Source organism: Megascapheus bottae, chromosome 8 (genome assembly GCF_031878675.1).
Source record: "Megascapheus bottae isolate mThoBot1 chromosome 8, mThoBot2.hap1, whole genome shotgun sequence".
NCBI lineage: Eukaryota > Metazoa > Chordata > Mammalia > Rodentia > Geomyidae > Megascapheus > Megascapheus bottae.
This window is the reverse complement of record NC_143516.1, coordinates 33,981,887-34,004,524: the sequence shown is the minus strand read 5'-3', so window position 1 is coordinate 34,004,524 and position 22,638 is coordinate 33,981,887. Positions and strand designations below refer to the sequence as shown.

The 22,638-nt window shown below is 39.1% G+C and overlaps 1 protein-coding gene across 1 annotated transcript in view; it reads right to left on the bottom strand.

Moving 5' to 3' along the window:
* Positions 1 to 22,638, bottom strand: part of Frk (fyn related Src family tyrosine kinase) — an 86,910-nt gene that overhangs the window by 28,926 nt on the left and 35,346 nt on the right. The window contains exon 2 of the mRNA XM_090338253.1: positions 15,152 to 15,273. Coding sequence (XP_090194379.1) covers positions 15,152 to 15,273 — 122 coding nt within the window. The remainder of the gene's footprint in view (positions 1 to 15,151; positions 15,274 to 22,638) is intronic.

Sequence of the window (22,638 nt, the reverse complement as noted above, 5' to 3'; positions counted from 1 at the left end):
CCCCAACAAGGATGGCCAAGATTTTGAACTCAGACAATGACAGATGCTGGCGGGGTTGTGGAGAAAAAGGAACCCTACTGCACTGCTGGTGGCATTGTAAACTAGTTCGGCCACTGTGGAAAGCAGTGTGGAGGTTTCTTAAAGAACTGAAAATAGACCTTCCTTACAATCCCACCATACCACTCCTGGGCATCTATCCTGATCATCATAACTGGGATATGATAAGGACACCTGCTCAGCTATGCTCATCTCTGCATCATTCACAATAGCCAGGCGATGGAAACAATCCAGATGCCCTACTGCAGATGAATGGATACAAAAAAATGTGGTCTATATAAATACACAATATATATATAATGTGATATATATATATATATACAATGGAATTCTACATAGCCAACAGACAAGATAAAATAATGGCATTCGCAGGGAAGTGGATGAATCTAGAGTGAATCATGTTGAGTGAGACAAGTCAAGACCGAAGGAACAAAAGATGCATGGTATCCTTAATATGTGGCTATTAATTAGATCCAAACAGTACAAGAGCGAGGACTGCTATGGACATGGTATTGGAAATATAAACACAACTACATAGACATAAAAATTGTGACTCTATAGACATAATGTTTTAATACATAGATTAATATGTATCTATGACATATAAACCCTCAGCCTAATTTCAATTATGTTCTAAAATATAAGTGCCAGTGATTGTATATACAGATTCCCTTCTTGAATACTTGCTTGTTAAATATGTCATTTGAAATATGATGTAAAAAATCAATGTTACTAAATTCTTTTAAAAAAAAGACATATCAAGGTTTTGCTCTATTGCAAATCTCTGCTAGGAGAGCCCAAGGTTTCTACTGATTATGGCAAATGAGGAAAAACATTGAGCCTAAGTTCCTTTGAGTCTGGCTTACTTCACTTAATATGATTTTTCTAAGTCTTTCCATTTCCTAACAAATGGGGCAAAACCTTGATACAAAATGCCATATAGTATGTCGCTAAATGAAAGGATCTCTAGGATATGGAAACATAAGCCATATAATGAATGATTGTTGTCCTTAAGGTATCTCTCATCTCTTTTGCTGTCCCTTGGTTATCTCATATTGTTACAGTATCTCACTTTGTTACCTGATATATCGGATATATTTGTATTTGGTTATTTGAAATTGGATAGGGAAGGGGGGAAAACAAGATGAGGGGTTGGGGGTGGGAGGGAGGGAAATGGGGACCAAGACATGTGAAAGGGTATCGATGTATGGGAATTAATGCACCATCTATCTGGCAAATATCATGTAACCCTTCTATTAATTACAATAATAAAAATATGAAAAAAAAAATTTTAAGACATAGTCCAGAGTCAACACATAGATTAACGATAGGCTCAGTTTCCACTAAAGAAAAAGACCATTCAAAAGCAGTATTTGTTGGTGAAAATAAATCTATTTTTCTAGTAGTGGAAAAAAATTTCTCCATAACCAAGAAGTTTAGGCTTATCTTATGTGATTTTTGTTCTTAATGTACTATGGTATTTCTCTTCTTTATTTTTGCCCTTATGGTTGATCTAACATTGTTACTGTATCTGATTTTGTTACCTGGTATATTGTATATACGTTTATTTGTTTATTTGAAATAGGGAAGGGGGAAAACAAGATGATTGGGAGGGGGTGAGAGGAAGGAAATGGAGACAAATACATGAGAAGGGGTATAAATGTGTGAGAGTAATGCACCTACTACCTGACGAATGTAACTGTAACCCCTCTATACACTATCCTGTCAATAAAAAGGAAAAAAATGTTTATTTTCTTATCAGACTCAGAGATTTTAATATGCTTTGTCAGGTCAGGGTAGAGGGACCCTCTATCCATGAACCCTCTTTATTTTTTAAGCAATATCTTTCTCTAAGTATCTTTCAAAAATGGAAGCTCCTGAACTGGCCCCACCCTAACCCTGGGATCCTTAGATGCAAGGTTCCTGCCTTAACCTGGTAGAAAGAGAGGGTTACCACCTGCCTGTGATGGTCCATTTGAAAAATCCTAGTCCCTTGAGAAATGAGGCTGGGGACAGGAGAAGAGATTTGGAAGATAATGGAGATGTCGAGATAGAGACCCTTGAGAAGAGTTTACAAGCACATTCCTAACCTCAGGGCCAGACTGACTGACAGACAAGCAGGCAGGCAGGCAGGCAGGCTCCTCAAGGTCCTGCCTGCACAGTCATGGATACCGGCATTCTCTGCCATTACTCCAGGACTTTTGATGTGAAGTTTCCAGTTACTCTGGGATTCATATTTGCTAAGCCTGTCCTCAAGAGCTGGGGCAACCCTGTGGTCCTCCTGAGACCAACAAAGAGAAGGAAGGACTCTGGGAACATGAAAAGGAGACCCCACCCCACCCTGCTGCTCTACAGGATGGTGACTCCAGATGCCTGTGGGCTCTGAGGTTGTGAGGAGGCTGATGATGAAGTTGTAGGTTCTCTGCCTGCCATGGACCCAAGATAAGACCAACATTTTCCCCATGGTGACCTCTGGCTTCCAGGAACTCAATCTCTTCTTTCATGAACTCACTGTCCATCCCAGAAGGTTGGACTGTAGGTCTGGGTGTAGGTGGTCCTGGGCCAGGCTGTGATTCAGGTTCTGGTTCAAGATTAGGACACTGAGCAGAACCTGGTCCAGGCCACTGAGCCCCTGGGCTGCTCTCTTGGCTCGTAGGGGAAGGTAGATCCCACCGGTCAGACCACAGTGAACAGCAGGAAAGAGAGCGGCCACTTTCCTGGCTGTACAAAGTTCTCCAGGCTGGGCTCATAGTGGTAAGGCGTCCTAAGAGGTCAAGAGCAGCTTGTGAGCAGTATTCCAGAGATGGTGCTGAGGCCTCTGCCAAAAGACCAACTCAGTGAGCTGACCGTGGCTGCAGTGAAGGCATCAGAGCCCACAATCAGTACTTTGGTGGCTGCCAAAGCCCCATCAGCTCTCAGAGGGGCTGACGGGGGGGGGAGCTGCCTGGGGTCACTGGTGGTCCTGGAAGTAGGCAGCCTCCACCTTGCTGGGTGTGTCCTCCATGAGCATGTCCTTGAGCTGCACAGCTGCCTCTCCATGCATCTGAGCACTTCCTGGAGACGCTGCTGCCACTGGGCTCCCAACCACTGCCTGGCTCCTTGCTGTGTAGACCTGACCTGGTGGCGCACAGCCTTGGAAGCTGTCACCCTGCTGCTTCCTAAAGAGATGGTGACATCACCCTGGAGAGAACTTGGGCAACTACAGTGCCCTTGTGGAGAAGCCTGTGTGTGGACTGTCCAGAGGCCTCTCTGTCCTACATCCTACAGGGCTTCAGTCCCACCAGGCTGGTATCTGAGAGCAGGCGTTTGCTTCACTAGGTGGAAGAGATGTGAAAGATCACACCAGTCCTGGATAGTAGGTTGGAAAATCTTGTGTACAATTGTGCCATAGCAGAGCCCTCTTTTCTACAGAACACTGATGGCGTCTCAAGGAAGTTACATTTCGATCATAAGTTGGGGGACTCTATCCTTGAATAGCTAGAATCCAATCATCTCTTTTTTAATCTCTCCTCTAAGGAAAAGAACCTTGATATTTAGTAAAATAAACAAACAAATGAAACTTGTCTGTTTCCACTCATGTCATGGGTATATGTTTCCCTCTGTTCACACAGCAGGGCTGCTACTGCCTCTAAATATATTGCCAATGTCTAGCAAATATCCAGTCTCTGCTGTTCTCCAAGCCAGGTGGACCTTCTCCACACTCTCCACTCTTTGCATGAAGGTTAGCAACAAGACCCAAAATTCACTGCTTTGCAGTTGCTATGATCTGTTGTTTGTGCCCTCCCCAAATGCATAAATGAAGTCCATTGATCAAGGATGGCATTTGGAGGTGGGACCTTTGGGTGATAATTAAGTTTAGAGGAAGTCGTGAGGGTGGAGCCTCTGTGTTGGGTTGGATTCAAACCCTTCTAGAAAAAGAAATTGACCAGAGCCCCCTGTCTCTACCAATGAGAGGAGACAGCACAGAGGTAGCCGTCCTTAAACCAAGAAGAGGACCTAATCTGGTCAACATTTTGTTTGATCTTGGGATTCCTTGTAAGAGCTATAAGCTGATAGGAAATAACTTCAACTAGAAACATTCACTTTCCCCAGTGACAGCCTTATCTTAGAAATGTCCTTGCTGCCTCACTGACAAACTCACAGCATCATTTCCCCCCCTCCCCTCCCCTCGGAACAAATGCACATGGCAATTGTGTAAGACAGGCTGAGACAACTGTCCTATCAGGCACAGACAGCTCAGACTGACACAGATGCTGTTGAAACTTCAAAACTCTCTACTCAACAAAAGATCACTCTCCCTCTAGGCCCCCATCTCACCAGGCTTCCATCTTCCCACCCCGACTTCACTTTTTCTGCCTAATGTTCAAAGGGACCTTCATTGTGAGGGTGTGTGCCATTTCCTCTTCAGCTAGGCTTTCCTCACAAATAAAGCCTGTTGGTCTGTTAAGTCCACACTTACTTTTTCTTTCCTTATACACACAATGAATGTCTGTTGCCTACCTCACCCCACACTGACACACACACAGTATTACTGAGTGATGAATTCTTGTTTAACCTAAACAAGGAAAATCACCAGAGATCAGTGTTCTTATTTCTTCTTTACTGAAAGCCTCTCTTCACACACCAGTCTGCAACAACTATCATCACAATGCAGCTTCAACTTTTCTTTAAGTGTTCTTATGAAGATGATGTGCAGAGGGGTTGTAAGTCAGGTGATTAAACATTTCTTTTTGGATAATACTCCTTCATTCCTTGGCTCTCTCCCAGTTTTTCCCTCCCATCCCTACCCACAAGTTGTATATAGTTCATTTCCCAACCACGTCTAGTGAAGAGCACTTCTGCATTTGTCCGCCATTTGTCTCTCCATTTCTGTGCAACCTTGAGTTATATTCCCATTTTCTGGTCTGAAAGCTGCTGCCCTGTTTGTTAGACAAAGAAGAAAGCCTAAGGAATGCCCAGGCCACCAAGTCACTTCCTCCTAGGAAGGCAGAAACCACCTGGGTTCTAGGTCTTGCCTTTGATGGGCACACACTGAATTCAGGTCCTGGATAAGGATCACAGCACCCACCTGAAGCTTGGAAAATATCTATCCATTCACTAACAGAACATGAATGAATACACTTAGTTTACAGTGCTATTGGAATGCCAAATATCTTAGCTGGGTACTTGAATAACTGAATAGAAAGAATGTGACTCGTTTCTTACTTATTTAATATCAAATTTAGTTTATAGAGTTACATACAAAAGGAAATAATATACATCATTTCTTTTATTTCCCTAAAATAGCTTAAAGTCTCAATACAAAAAGATATTGTAAATAAAACAAGGTAACCAAACAACATTTTCATGAATCAATGTGAGAGGTTCACAGAGAATCAGAAACACACACACACACACACACACACACACACACACACACACACACACACACACAGAAGCCCCATAAAGAAGAATAGTATGGCCTCTTGTTGAGTGCCAGTGGTTCAAGATTGTAATCCTAGCTGCTCAGGAAGCTGAGATCAGAGGATCAAAGCCAAAGTAAACTGGAAATTCCCTGAGACTTTTATCTCTACCAAAAAATCAGGAAGTGTTCACATGGTAGAGCACTAGCCTTGAGTCCAAAAAAAAAAAAGAAGTTCAGGGACTGGTACACACACACACATAGAATATGGTTTCTCATGAAGAGTATTATGGATTTTCAGTAAAAGGTTTCTCCTTTAGCCAGTGCACAAGAGAAAAAAAATTATTTAGCTTCCACACCAGTGTATGTGTACATACTGATACAAATGCAGATATATGTTCTACATAATAAAATGTTAATTTAACTTTATAGAGTATTTAAAATATCCCAATATAACTTATCAGTAGTAATGTTAAGAAAAAGCAGTATACACCATAACTCAAAAAAGTCACATGCTTTTATAGTCAATGATATTTGCAGTTAAGCAGAACACATCTAAATTATGACTTTAATTAAAAGGCATTTTCTAAGATGGCACCAACATGTTTAAAATTTAATACATTTTATATGAGATACTGTAGTTATTACCATAAAATTTCCTTTCTGCAGCCTGTGCACATTTTAAGAGGCAAAACATCTTTAACCAATATCAAAATGTTCCCAGAATCCATAGACTTTTCATTAGATAATAAATTTTTAAAAAACAATTATTTCCAGTCACTTACTACTCATTCCTAGTTGGGATATACAATTGTATTTACATTCTTGGTTAATAGCAATAGAAATATGGACAAACTTTAGTATCCACCAGGTCGACATTAATTCCAGATGAAGAATGAATGGGTAATTCAGGGGACTGACTGGTGAAAACACAGAGCCTTTAGCCACTGAGAATGCAACATCCTAGATGAAAAGTTTGGAGGCATTCACAGTAGCTGAGCAGTTAGTGTTCAGTAAGTTGTGTCTGCACACTGGGTCATGCACAGAGATAAAGGGCCACACAAACAAGTGATATCTGTTTGCAATCTGTCCTTTCTACAAAGAAGAAAGCAGACCTTCTACCTAGAAAAAAAAACCTGACAGGGTGTGAAATTGTTTTTGTAAACTAAGTCTGAAACACAACAGATAGGGGGATTATTTGTGATCATGATTGTACACAACTCAGACTTAAGAAGCTTAAGGAAAGTGACATGACCTTGTCTATCTTTGCTCTTATAGAATGAAGAGATGAGCACCAAAGGATCTACTTGCTTTATAAAACTACTGGAAATGCACCTTCTATCTGGCAAATATAACTGTAATCCTTCATTAATTATAATAATATATATATGAAAAAAGAACAACAAAAAAATTAACTACTGGAAAACTCCAGGTAAGAAAATAGTAGGCAATAAAGCCCATAAAAATATTTCTTCTGAAAAAACATGTTTCTTCTGGCCAGCAAGTTTATAATCTAGTCAAAAAGCACTTTGTATGTGGTGGTGGGGGAGGTCATGGGGCTCAAACTCGGGCCTGAGCGCTGTTCCAAAGCTCTTCAGCTCAAGGCTACAGCACTACCCCCTTGAGCCACAGCCCCACTTCCCCTTCTCCAGAGATTAATTGGAGATAAGAGTCTCACGTTCTTTAGTGGCCAGACTGGCTTTGAACTGCAATCCTCAGATCTCAGTCTCCTGAGTAGCTAGGATTATAGGCATGAGCCACCACCCCTGGCCCCAGAAGCACATTTTTATTCATAGTGAGTCACTCACAAATAAGTGAGCCTTTGAACACATCTGTTTAATATGAAAGATACACACAAGGTAAACGTGCAGGCACACATCTTCCTTAAGAAAACGCTCTTCTCATTACTTTTAGTTGCCATCAAAATTTATTTGTATGGCATGCAGAAATATTGACAAAGCTGCATCATTCTGAATCATCTATATCATCAAGAAGTTATGTCATATAATTCTGGCTGGTTCCAAATGTCAAAGTTCCCTTTAATAAAGACATAATTGCACAGCTAAGACATTTCATATATATAAATCACACAAATGACATTCTTTCTATAAAGAAAATTCTAACATTTATTCAATATATTGCAATTGGTCACTTAGAAGGATAAAAAGTGATTTGCTTGTAAAAATCTTGTGTATTTACTTGAAAATTTAAATGATATTACTATAGGAACTTAATTTTCAAGAAACAAAAAGGAAAATCTTCAAGAAAAGACTTTGCAGAAACTTGGGTATTATACTTTTGCATACTTCATGGGTCCTACATGGTTCATAATAACGGTAGAAAATTTTCTGATTGAAACCAGTAGACACAATTCTGAAATTATTCTCAGTTAAACTGAGTTAATTTTTTAAAACACATATCCAGGTCATGGACCTCACACCCAAAGTCCTAGCTACTCCAGAAAAGTCTAAGACACTCCTACCTGAAGTTAACCAGTTCAAAACATGCCATACAGATGGCCTGGATCAAGTGGTAGAGCACCAGCCCTGAGTAAAAACCAAGCAAGTGCATGAAACCCTGAGTTCAAGTCTCAGTAGTAGCATACACAGACACACACACACACTCTCTCTCTCTCTCTCTCTCTCTCTCTCTCTCTCTCTCTCTCTCTCTCTCTCTCTCTCTCTCTCTCTCTCTCTCTCAAAACATATCTTAAGTTACTTTTGCTGGCTACTTCCCCTTCTGTAACTCATGTTTTCTTATAGACTCTCTTTGGCTAAAGCTATCACTGCCCCTCAGTGACTCATGTCAGACATCTGACAGCATTTCTTCATTTCCTTTACTCCATTTCTGATCAATCACTAATCATCAATTGCTGTTGGTACTACTGTACAAGTATTTCTCAACTCTATTTCCTCTTTTCCATTTCTCCTAACTGTGGCCTAGTGAAGACTATCATTTATGGACACAATGAAGGACTGTCTTCGGGCTCTTTCTGGATTGCTTGCAAAGTGCTCCCTGGTGCAGACCTGCCTCACCCCAATCTCAGTGTCAGAGGCTGCACCTGAACTCAGCTTTCTGTAGGTCCCTTGGTTACCTCTGTTGAGTAAAGGAAGCTGCCATTTCCCTCAGGTTCTAGAACCCATCAATTCTGTTTCCAGACACACTTGAAAATTGTCAATAATCAAATCAGCCTTCCTAACACTAAAGCAGGCTTTTCATTCCTAGTCCTATGGCTACTCCCAAATTTTCCAAATTCAAAAGACAACAACTACAAAAAAAAAAAAGTAGCTGAGCACAATGGCTCCCAGCTATAATCCCAGCTACCTGGAGGCAGAATAAGAGAACTGCAGTTCAAGACCAGCCTGGAGAGTTGGATAGAAAGTTGGACCCCAGTTTCAAGCAATAAACAGGGATGGTGGGTCGAACTGTAATCCCAGTTACAGGGGAGATATAAATGGGAGACCCACAGCCCAGATTGGGCTTGGGTGAAAATGCAAGACTGTATTTTAAAAAATAACTAAGCATGGCAGGCTCAAGTGGAAGAGCCCTGCCCAGCAAGCACAAGGTCCTGGGTTTAAAGTCCATTGCCACCAACAACAAACAAATCCAGAAAAGGAGAAGAACCGTGCAGCTTCAGGAGATAGCCCATGTTGAAACAGAGAATTCAGGTGCAGAACAGTAAGTTGGAATCCTCTCCATCTCTCCAGACTCGACTCACCTTGAACCTGTGATTTCAAACACAGTCAGTGTTTCCACTTGGGTTTTCTCCTCTCACTTCTCTCCAGGCTGATGTCTACAAATCTCTCCCACCCACTCTTCACAGGAAAGATAACTACCAGAAACAGATCACACCAATCGCTTCCTCCCCCAAAACCTTCCCCTGTACAATAAGGTCCAAATTCCTCCTTCTAGCTTAAGCTTTCTACACTAACTTTCTGCTATTCCTCCTGCTCAACCTACCACACACCTGCACATACACACACACACATGTGCACACATACCATACCACACACACACACACACACACACACACATACACCTGAAACATCCTCCATTCTTGCCCCCATCTCACACACATCAGATGTACTCATATCTCTGTGCACTTGTGTTAGCCAAAATAATTATTCTGCCACCTTGTAAAAGGAAAAATGACACAGAATACAAATGCCTTCTCCTCCAGAAAGCTTTCCTTGGCGCTCCCTGGAAGACTTGGCTCCTGGTCACTCTTTCCTCACAATAAGACACTTGTATTTCAGTCTTCTAGATTGAATTCAGAGACAATTCCTTACTGGGCTCTATTGCCCTTTATCTAGCAGAGGGTGTAGCACATAGTAGGTACTCTGAATGTGTATTGAACCATGAACTGTGACATCAGCAAGTTCTATCAGCTCCTGTACACTTGTGGGGCGTTTTGTTTGCCTTGTGATCTCCATTTCAGTCTATTACTATTGGCTCTTGAAAGGGTTTAGCTAAGGGCAAACTTGGAAGTCCCTATATTGCTCCATAGATTTTTACACGTAGAGTTTCCTAGAGTAAAATGACAATACACAATGGAAAAATCTTTTCTGAAATTCTTACCTACAGCTCACTGATGACCCTCTACTGCACAGCCTTCAAGGGAGCATTAAACAGGAATACAAATACTTCACAAGACACCAAACATCAGCTTATCATTAACACCAATAGCAATAATAATTTCCTTTTAAGTAATTGATTAATACCCGAAATAACAAAATCTGTTGAAATACAGTCAAAATTTTATATATTTTTTCATTAAAAATAAAACAATTCACTCTCAATGACAAATAACAGTAAGGCCCATAAAACTGCCTGTCATGTATCTAATGAAGACAGATTCTCTGGCTACCACATATAATATGTAATATCCAAAAGCGGCTGCTGTAACTCACAGCTAATTAGTGTCTTGTGGTTAGGAGAGGTGTCATGGCCCCAGTTCTCTTTTCTGATCTCTTCAGACCTCACAAAGGCCGACAGCCATGCAAGGATCACAACCCAATTAGCACTCAGCCCACCCTTGGGCTGCTGTATCCAGGTGCCAGCCCAGCATCAATAAATCATGCTCTCTCATGAAGCTCTTCTCTGACAGCTGCAAGCCATTGCTGCCCAAGGAATAAAGACAATATTTCTAAGGAAAATTCATATGGGAAAGAGATTGAGAAGGGATATTATTTGCTTTCCTTTAGCAACAGAGCAGTCAGCAAAACTGAAGAGCATCAATTCTGACTGATTAAGGAGACAACTGTACTAAGAAATAAATCTACAAGTGAGACATCTGAAGATCCTTAGTGATAATCAACAGTCAGCAATTGGATTGTTTGTTTGTTTAATGTAGATAAATTGAAGACCTTTTTCTTCCCATCTTTTCCCCCTAAATCCTTCCCTCTGGCTAATAAGAGAATTTCCCTTTCACTAAAACATAATAGGATACATTTACTTTATCCTCCAGTGAATACACAGCAATTAGATAATTTATTTGAAAGACTAAATTGTTTGACTTCATTGAAAAAGAATCTATAATGATATGCTGGTCTCCAAGCAAGGCCTACAAAGCTTTCTAAATCCATAAGCAAGCTCTAGAGCATTCTCTGCGCCTTGCAGCCAATATCCTCCTAATTTTCTTCTAAGCCTGTAAAGCTGTTTTGTTCCAGAATATTCTTCCTAGACAGTGTTCTGAGCAGTCACTGTAGCCTGAGTATTATTCAAACATGAGTCAGGTAATTCTACATTTAGTTTGTTTTCCTGGTGGGAATATTATTCATCTATATTTTAATGCTTCTCTGAAACATTTAATCTAGCTTTTGGCTAAATAACTACCACCAAATTTGAATATTATGAAAGGCACACAATCAAACAGAAATGCAGTTAAACAAGAGATTCTCTTATAGCTCTTCCTGTTAAGCAAGGGAATTTTAAAAGATTCAATTTCTTCCACTGAACACAATGTTTTCATGGAAATATTCAAATATATCTATAAGGATGTACTCTGAATCATTTTCTAACAGCAAAAGAACTCAAAAAAATTTAAACTATTAAAGATGAAATAGGTCAAATAAAATGATGATACAGCTATAAAATGGGAAGTTATATAGCCTCTCACAGCAATAGTATAGAAATACCAAGGAGCAGGCAAAGGGGTATTACAAAACAAATAAAAATTATGAAGACTAGATCATATCACATATACACAATTACTTGCATGTGTGTTTATATAGGAACTCGCATGTTTGTATTCTGAACATATGTCTATACAGATGTACATATTTCTTTATCTACAAAATGCCATCCATGTCTTCTCAGGTGTATAAGGGAATGAAAACATATGTGTATATGTATGTAAATAAATACATTTAGAGATCAAGTATTTAAAAAGTGTGTGACAAGGATATTTTTAATATTTAAAATCTCTTCAGAAAATGATGTTCTACATTATTCTTCTTTGAGCTGTTCTGTTTATCTAAAATTTTATTTTACTCATGGCTAGAAGTCATTATAAGATCATCTGTTTTGATGCTGGAGGGGATGTGGCCAGGAGGGATCACTACTACACTGTTGGTGGGAGTGCAAACTTGTTCAACTAATATGGAACGCAATATGGCAGTGCCTCAAAAGACTAAACATAGAGCTCCCCTATGACCCAGCAATTCCACTACTTGGCATTTACCCAACCATCCAGAAACTAGGGCATACTAAATCCACTACCACAACAATGTTCATTGCAGCTTTATTCACCATAGCAAAAATATGGAACCAACCTAGATGTCCCTCAGTTGATGAGTGGATCAACAAGTTGTGGTATTTGTACACAGTGGAATTCTATGCTGCTGTCGGAAAAAATGACATCGCCCCATTTGATAGGAAATGGAAAGACTTAGAAAATATCATATTAAGTGAAGTAAGCCAGACTCAAAGGAACTTAGGCTCAATGGTTTCCCTCATTTGTCATAACCAGTAGAAACCTTGGGCTCTACTAGCAGAGATCTGCAATAGAGCAAAACCTTGATACATAGGCCATATAGTATGAAGCTAATTGAAAAGACCTCCAGGTATTGAAACAAAAGCCATACAATGAATGATTGTTGTCCTATGTACTATGTTATCTCTCATCTCTTTTGCTGTCCCTTGGTTATCTCATATTGTTACAGTCTCTCACTTTGTTATCTGATATATGGGATTTATTTGTATTTAGTTATTTGAAATTGGATAGGGAAGGGGGGAAACCAAGACGGGGAGGGGAGGGGAGGGTAATGGGGACCAAGACATGTGAAAGGGTATCAATATATGTGAATTAATGCACCTTCTATCTGGAACTATCATGTAACCCTTTTATTAATTACAATAAAAATAAATAAATAAATAAAAAGAAAGAAAAAAAAGATCACCTGTTTTGAGGATCATAATAGCTCAAAAACTATGTATATATGTCCATATAAGATGAGGGAGGCTAAGTGAAGTGAACTCCAGGAGAGGGAAGCAAGAAGTTTATTTGTGTGATTGATGTTCTTAATGTACTATGTAATTTGAAAATGGGAAGGTAAAGGAAAAACAAGATGAGTGGGGAGGGGTGGAAGGGAAGTGGGAGAAAAACATGGGAAGGGGTAACAATGTTCAAGAAGTAATGCACCCACTACCTGATGAATGTAACTGCAACCCCTCTGTACATCACCCCAACAATAAAATAAAATATTAAAAATAAATAAATACAATTTAAAAAGTAAGATCACCTGTTTTGGTACAGATGTGTACTCCCTTGAGGTCTGAACATGAGACAGGAAAGGCAGCTCCACATGGTGAGCCTGGCAGGCAGCGTGAGGTACACACAATAATGCAAAGTAAGCCTTTACTGCAAAGCAACAGCAGTGAAGGAAAGCAGACCCTCTTCTCCTACGAGGCTTGTATCTGCTAGAGAAACTCAGTACTTGCTTAAAGAAGGTGATCACATAAATAGCAGGCACACTCCTAGAGAAGAACTAATGTGGAGAATTTCCTTAAAAAAAAAAATGCACTACAAACTTGCAATGTAGAAAGAAAGCACCAACTTGAGAAAGGACATACATGGGCCAATGGCTCAAGCCTATAATCCTAGCTACTTGAGAAGTGGAGATCTGAGAGATCAAAGTGTGAGGCCAGCCTGGGCACAAGTTCCCAAGATCCCTTTGGACCCACAGCTGGGTGAAGGAGAGAGCATCAGTCATCCCTACGGAGGACACTGGGAACAGGAGGATCATGATTTTAGGCCAGCCTGGATGACCATCTATCCTTGAGAAGGAGAGCTGAGGCGGTGCATCTGTGTGTGGTTCCAGCAAGGGAGGCAGGCCTAAAGTGGGTAAATAGTGACTTAGGCTTGCACCCAGGTTGGAAGGAATGCCTAGCTCAAAAATAACCTGCAAAAAACAGGGTGCTGGAGATGTGGCTCAAGCAATAAACTACAAGCTTAGCAAGCACAAAGTCCTGGGTTCAAACCCCAGAACCACCAGAAAATGAATTAATATTAATTAATTAATTAATAAAGAAAAGAAATATGGGGAGAAAGCAAGAAGACCATGGGAAAACAGCCAGCTTCCCCGACTGAGGAAAACAGAACTCAGCAAGACAAGAATCCCGAAATACGTATCTAGAACTTTGTACTAATATCACATCAAAATGGCTCAAAAACCTAAATACGAGCTGCAACTCTGAAACCACTACAGTAAATGTAGGGAAAATAGTATAACTCATCTATACATGCAGAAATTTCTTGAACAGAATCCCATGGGTGCAGAAAATAAGAGGGAGAACTGAAAAATTGGGCTACATCAAGCTTAAAAGCTGCAGTACAGAAACGATGCCCTTTCCAGCCTAGAAGGACAGCTATGACTTGTCAACTATCCATCTAACAGACAGCTAATAACCAGAATATACAAGGAGCTCAATGAATAAGAATCAATAACCAAATTAATAAGTGGGCAAAGTTGCTAAACAGAATTTTATGTTCAATAAACCTATGAAGAAATGTTCAAATTCCCTGACTATAAAAGAAATGCAAATCAAAATGACACTGAGATTCTGTCTCAGGTCAATAACTATGATGACCATCCAGATCACCAACAGCAAAAATGTTGGCAAGATTTCAGAGGAAAAGGCACCTGATATACTGTTGGTGGGAATGTTAACAAATGCAATTACTATGAAAAGAGAAGCTCCTAGACAGAGTTATCCGATGATCCAGCTAAAGAACCTTTATCCAAAGGATGATGACACACCAGATAAAACAAAGGCTGCTGCACAGCCATGTTCGTCACAGCACAGTTCACAACAGCCAAGTTATGGAAACAGCTCAGAAGCCCCAGAACAGACAAATAGATTTAAAAAAATGTGGTATAAATATACAATGGAATGTTTGTGTAACCACAAGAAGAAAGAAATTATGTCATTTGCAGAGAATACCCAATGTTGATATATGGTAAAGGGGGTTGGTAAATAGACCAGGAGTCTGAAGCCAGGGAAGGAACAGGCAGACTGGGAGGGAATGATGGAATGGATGAATCTGAACAGGAAGCATCGAACACAAATGGACAGATTAAATTGGAAACTCCTTGTACAACCTGTTGAAGTTCAGAGGAAAAAATTAAATTAACAATTCATGACTATAAATTCTCAAACCCACACCGGAATCCCACAAAACAATGCCCATACCTGAGAGAGAGAAATCTCCTGCCTGGCTTTCACTTTCTCTGATTAGGAAGGCACCTGTACGATTTTCCGAATATAACAGTTGCTTTTCTGCATCTGTTCTTTTGATTGCTCCAAAGAACCACCTAAAAGAAAAATACATAAACTTTGATTAACCAATCAATGTTTTTTTTTTAAGGTGCAAGAAGCTTGGTAAGAAAGTAATCTAACATTCAGCAACATTTGATACTCTTCAGTGAAATCACTATAGATCTAAATGGTAGCTTTTGACACTTAAGATCATATTTTAGTATCAGGATATCAGTAACCTAAATCAGAATTCCTGAAAACAAATTACAAAGGAGGAACTGTGTCATATTCATTCTCCATTCCTTCTCATTGCTGCATTTGGTTGGAAATTGTGTACCTTTGTTGGCCTTGACATGTAGGCCTGCACATTCTAGACTCTACAATCCCCAGTCACTACTAATCTGTCTTCCAATACCTCAGCTAGTACTCCCACATGTTGGGAGACAAACATGCCAATTAAAGCATGCATGTGCTTCATATTACCATGGGAGCATAAAACTCTAATTCTCCAGACAGTAATTCCCTTCTTTTCCCACCTCCATCTCCTCCTAAGATAACTATAATAAATGATTTTGTATTTTAGGAGACATTTATTAAGATAAATGAAACACTGAGTAGTGTAGAGATTATGTGCAAGCTAATTTCTGCCTAGGATGTAACACCCTAATGCTTTACCCTTCATCTGTGTTTACCTTCATCCTTCCAGAAATATGAGTCCAAAACTGAACAGGCAAGTTCATGAATGTGATCAGACCAACAAAGCATGATAGATATTTAATATCAGAAGCAGTCTAAAAGTGGACCAGGTTGGCGGGACCAGTATAATCTAATACCAGAAAGTTGAGGTGTCTGCTTTTCAAAAATGGCCCCTTGTCTGTAATGCTATCTAAATGATCATTACTATTAAGGAATTTAGGTAAATCATAGAATCATATATCTTTTCAGGAGTCTTCTTTTTTTTCTTTTGGTCAGTCCTAAGACTTGAACTCAGAGCCTGGACACAGCTTTCTCAAGAAAGCCTTCTCTTGAGTCACAGCACCACTTGCAGCTTTTTCTGTGTTTATGGTACCAAGGAATCGAACACAGGCTTGGTGTTATGGTGCCAAGCACTTCACCACTAGGCCACACTCCCAGCCCCAAGTATCTTCTTTACAAGTGTTAACATCCCAAGAGAGAAAATTCAGGCTTGTGAATGAAACTATTAGGAGAGGAGAGGAGAGAAATCGTTGGCCATCCAGTATTTATGTGTCCCATGGTGACTTCAATGTTATAACATTAGCCTTCAGTCATTTGACTTCTTCTGTCAATATGAAAGAATTTATAGTCAATGGTAACTCCAGAGATACACTAGGGAAGGTTTTTGATATCATGAAACCTTCCTAGATCTCTTTAAAGGTTACTCTGGATATAGTTATCATGGCTAGAAGTGATACGCAGTTTCACGTGACTCATAATTGTTAATGAAGAGGGGAGGTAGAAAGAACCTATCCCTATATGGGAGACAAGTGCAAGGTTTTCAATGACCTAGATTGTTCATAGGCAAAGAAAAACATATCCTAAGGATAGTAAGGGAAGTAGTGCCAAGGTAGCTGAATGTAGAGATCCTGCCTTGTAAGTTTGAGGCCTGACTAGTGGCTAATGGAGAAGCAAAATCTCTATAAATTATGGGTCCAATTCATTCTTACTCTTGTTTGTGTATGGGGCAGGGGAGTGGGGGGGTCATGAGCTTGAACTCTCGGCCTGGGCGCTGTCCCTGAGCTCTTTAGCTCAAGGCTTACCGCCCTACCCCTTGTGCCACAGTCCCATTTCCAGTTTTCTAGTGTTTAACTGGAGATAAGAATCTCACATTCTTTAGTTCCCGGGCTGGCTTTGAATCACAGTTCTCAGATCTCAGCCTCCTGAGTAGCTAGGATTCTAAGTGTGAACACCGCACTCAGCTCCAGTTCTTACTCTTGAAAAGTAATAAGCTGGTAGATTTTCTGCCGAATTGTTTTTGTGTCTACAAAAATGCTTTACCTGCGCGACCACCTGCGTGTGGTTTCATCCTTGTGGTTATTGACTATGGGCATGATAAAGTGACATCACACAGTGACTACCACCTGCCTGTGGTGTTTGCCTTTGAAAGGTCAGCCCCACTGAAGGTCAGCGTTGCTCTCTATCAGCCTGGAGGTAAAGAGTTCATTAAGTGCTGGTGACTCGATTGCTGGGGGGTTCAAGGCCCCCCCAAATTGCTAATATATTACAAAAAGTAGCTTTAAACTTATTGTGATGTCTGCTATGTATTTATTCACAGCTCCATGTGAAGCTGAGGAAGTTTAACTTCAGTCCTCATGTTGATATCATCAAGGCCCTGTATTTTTTTAAGTTCAATTTAAATAAATAAAATAAAAACAAAAAGGCTCAAATTTGCTTGACAATTAGTAACTATTAGAGAAGTACCCTAATAGTAATGCAACTACAAGGAAGCAAAAGGAAAGAACTGAAAAGAGATATAAGTAATACCATATATTAACTCTATTAGGATATTCCAGGACATGCTGGAGCAGCAAACTATTACCAAAAATCTCAGCCATTTAAGGCAATAAAGAATCGCCTTTTTGCTTGGCTGAATGTCTATTACAGGTCCTCTGGTCTATTAAAGCTCTGCTCTACAGCTTCACTCTCAGACTTTCTATCTCTGTGTTTCTGTGACTCTGAACCAGGACCAAAAAGTGTGGTAAATCATAGGCCGCCTGCTAGACCTTCAGTTTGAAGCCTCAACTCAAAAGGTAAGTCAAAAGGGGAGTAAAAAAGGAGGCAGGGAACACTACACTATAGACTACTGTTGACCCAACTAAAATCCCACAAGGCATGGAAAGCTTCCAATATGGCATGGAAATATAAAAGAACACAAGAACATAATTTTTTATCTCAAATAACCCAAACATATAAATTATGTCTGAAAGGATGCAAGAATAAATAAATGATGGAAATGTCATAAATAATCCATATGAAAAAACATAAACATTGTCTATAACATACACAATAATTTCAAATAATTTGCCTTTAGACTAGTTCAACGATGCACAAATTTAAGAGGGGCTGAGATCATAGCCTAGGGGTAGAGTGCTTGCCCAGTATGCACAAAGCCCTGGGTTCAATTCCTTGGCACCACATACACAGAAAAAGCTGGAAGTGGAACTGTGGCTCAAGTGGCACAGTACTGGCCTTGGGCAAAAAGTGTCCAAGGACAGTGCCCAGGCCCTGAGTTCAAGCTTCAGGACTAGCAAAAAAGAAAAAAACTATTAAACTTCTGTACCATAAGATTACCATATACCAAATTAAAATATAAGCTTCAAAATTTGGGGAAATACTTACAAAAAACATATCTAATAGAATTGTTATTCAAATTATATTAAAATCTGTAATAAATAAAAGTCAGAACAGCAGAAAAATTGGCAAAGAATATAATTGGACAATTTTTAGAAATAGAGTGCGGTCTCTGAGTTAGTAATTAGGTATTACATTGAAATCCAATTTTACACTTTATCTCACGTTATTGTGTATTGGGGAAATATGAAACACAACCTTTGTACAACACTAGTGACAATATAATTGGGTACAACTAATTTAGAGAGCAATTTAATACTATTCAGTAAAACTGAGTATTTGCATTCTATTCGATTTTGCTTCCTAATTATATGCTCTGTGTGCTCAGATTTGTGGCAAAAAGATTCACTGAAGAATTAATTCCAGCACTGACACATTAGAAACAAAGCCTGGTAGCTCAGTGGTAGAGCTCATGCTTAGCATGCACACGGCCTTTGGTTTCATCCCCATCAAGAACCACACAAAAAAAGAATAGTAATACAAATAAATTCCTTCGTAAGAAAGAAGAGATGAAGTAAATTATGTATATGAAATGGAATATTGCAGGTAAGTTACAAGAAATAAGTTGTTCACATGTAAAAGGAAGTTGAAGATACGTACATTTGCGCATGAGAGACTGCGCAAATGAGGTAGGAAGATCGCAAGTTCAAGACCAGCCTAGGCCACACAGAAAGTCCTAGGGCAGCTGAGACCATTTCTCAATACAAACGAAACAAGAAGATGAACCCATTGTAGTGTCATTTGTGTAAAGCATAAGCAAATACATTTGAAAACTTGTAACGTGTTTTGTCTGAGGAAAAATAGAAAATTAACAAGAGAGAGAGAGAGAAATAGGGAGAAAAATGATGAGTATATATTTTCATAATGTTAACTTGACATATGTGAAAATGGAAGCAGGTAACTTGAGAGGATGGGTGGGTTTAAGGGAGATAGGACGATGGAAGGAGTGACATTGATCCACAGGCATTAAACTCATAAACTGACATGTCACATTAAAACTCTTGCACAACTACGTAAGGATAATTAGAAAACTTACACATATGTTATAGATATATGTATATGTGTGTATTTATATTTATATACTTGGTAAAAGCTAATAGTTAAAATATCAAATCATTCTTTCAATTCTAGTTCCAGAAACGGTCAGCTTTCTTCACACATACATCTCAAGCTGAGAAACAATACACCCATCAGCTCAATGCAGTTTCCTGTTCAGAAGGCCATGCTTATGTGTCAACGTTAAAATGTTTGACAAAACCATACATATGTAAACATTTACAAGAATTACACTTTATCAAGCAAGTGAAACTTTAAAATCATGACTTTATTTCCTATATTTCATTCTCAAACATAAATCCTCTATCACATTTTCATGTAGATATATTTATAATATATTCAGATAATTAAGTCTCTCAACAAATTTCTTCTACCCACTATATTTAGAAGCAAGCAGTTTTCGAATATTGAATGACTGAAGATAAAGCAGTTTTCACATATTAATAAGAAAGCTCTATAATAATTTTTAGAAAGCCCTTTGCCTCACATTTTGGACTTCTGTTTAATGCATGGTACAATTGCTTTACATGAAAAATTACACCAGAATTAAGTCCATAGTAATGATGACATGGATATGACTATTTGACTACATGCATCAGGCTCATTTAATGCCTGAAATTTTGCTTGGCTTAATTCCCATCAGGAAGAGAAGAATACACACACACACACACACACACACACACACACACACACACACACACACACACACACATATGTAAATCAAGTCTCCATTTTGTGTCACCATAATGCTATCATTCATACTCAAAGATGAGGCACTTGCTACAGATGGCTAAGGATAAAGACTGATGGGAAAACAACTGCCTGTTCCACTCTTCGCACCTGTGAAAACGGTTTCTTATTTTGAGGTCTAAAGCTGCTATTGGTCCTGTTCTCCTCAGCTGTTCCTTTTAAACCCAGCTGGCCACAGGCCGGAAGGATACAAACTCCAGGCCTGCCTGATTCTTCACCATCACCATTCTCAACCCTCCCTGGAAGCTGATGATCTTGTAAGCAGTAAATAATGAGTGGCAAGAAGGGCCCTACATGCCATATGATGTAGAAAGCATGGCAGGATCATTCCACACATCGGTGTTCCTTAACGTGGGGTCAATATCATACGAAAACTTGCTGGAAATGGAAAAATCTCAGACCAACTGATGCAGAATCTCAGGGGTTATAGCACAGCAACACATGTTTTCATATTGCCTCCGAGGTGATTCTCACTGATATATGACAAATATTGGTGTGCAGAACGAGCTAAGAACAAACATAGAAATGTATACAAGGTCACTGAAAGTTAGAGTTTGGTACTCACATGTAAAAAATTATTCAATTAAATGATAGCACATGCGTATACACACATATACACTTTATTGATAGCTAATGAAGATAATCTTTATTACTATAGCATACCATGTCACCAAGAAGATATATCAAACTTCTCATAGGGGAGACCTATTAAGGGAACAAGAAATATTCCCTGTACTGTACAGCCTTGGGAGGAGTGGGGTTAGGAGGGGAAAAGAAACTGGGAGAAAATGAGGGAAGAGGTAACAGCTCAAAAAGAAATGTACTAATTAACTCACTTGTGTTACTGCAACCCCTCTCTACATCACCTTTCCAATAAAAAAAAGAGAAAGAAATAAAAAAGAAATGCTCCCGTGAGATGACATTAGAAGAGAAAATAAATGCCTACTTGTGATAACAGTAGCATGAGACTGAAGCATAAAATTTATTTTTCAAGCAATTAGTAAATGTCAACATGCATTATCAATGATCAAAATTAGTAGCATAATTTTATAATGTATGTGACAAGTATGCATTTATATAACTTTTAATGTATTAACTTAATTTTATAATTATAAGCAACTATCAAATGTCTAAATGCATACAATCAGGTCTGTAAATGTATTTACCATTACCATATCTACCCTAGGAATATCTGCAAGCTATCGTTGGATGGAAAAGTAAATTTCAGAACAATGGACATACTGTAGTTCTGTTTAAGAGTCAACACACTAAAGCATACCACTTACTTCTCTGAGAACAGCAAAGGATCATGAATGTGAGAACATAAGACTTTCTGTAGTCTCAATAATTTGAATGTTTACAATAGGATGTTGTTGTAAACAACCTTAAGATTCACTGAGGTCTGAAGCTTTCGAAGTCACTAAAGAATGTGCTGCAAAAATCGACAGATTGTAAGAGTTTGTACTACAAAGTCAGGCCATTAGAACAGACAGACAATGGCAAAGGATCATAGGACATATGGTTAGGGATGAGCAATGGAATAATGCCTGATTTCAAATCTGAATAGCTATATAGGCAGAGAGCACCAACCATTAAAAGCAATGACATCTCTCTAGAGAAGCTCCTCTTCCCCTTTCAGGTCTCCATTTTCTCATTTGGAAGTGGGAATGCTCACAATTACATCTTAGTCTTATTTTGAAATTTAAAAAAAGGTTATCTGTAAAGGGCTTAATGTCTACATACATTCATACGTCAAAACAACTGAAGGAAACAATTATAAATTGGTCTTAGACTCGTCAAAGTTGAAGTCATAATGAAATTCAAGTGACTACATGAACATGCTTTGCTTTGGTTTTCTGTGGGTGTGTTGAATGTGACCCTTCTGTCCTGCTTGTTATTGTCTAGGACATGCTGCCGCCAGGTGGCAATATTTTTAGTATTTTGCTGACAGAAAAAAGACAAAATCGGTAGCAGGATTGATTAACTGGAGGCTCTGTGTTTTACACAGGGAGGGAAGAGAGTCAAAGTGAGCTTTAAGAAAAAAAAAAAAAAAACAGAAGCTATGTAGTACTACAAAATACCCAACATTTAAACGTTTAAATAATAATGCAGAGATAATCAAATGATAACATCTCAGGGAAATCAACATTTACAAAGATGTCTTACCCCCATTAAAAGATCGCTATTGCATCTAATCCAGTTTTGACTAGCGTAATGACTGGCAGAAAGTAGGTAAATAGGTCACT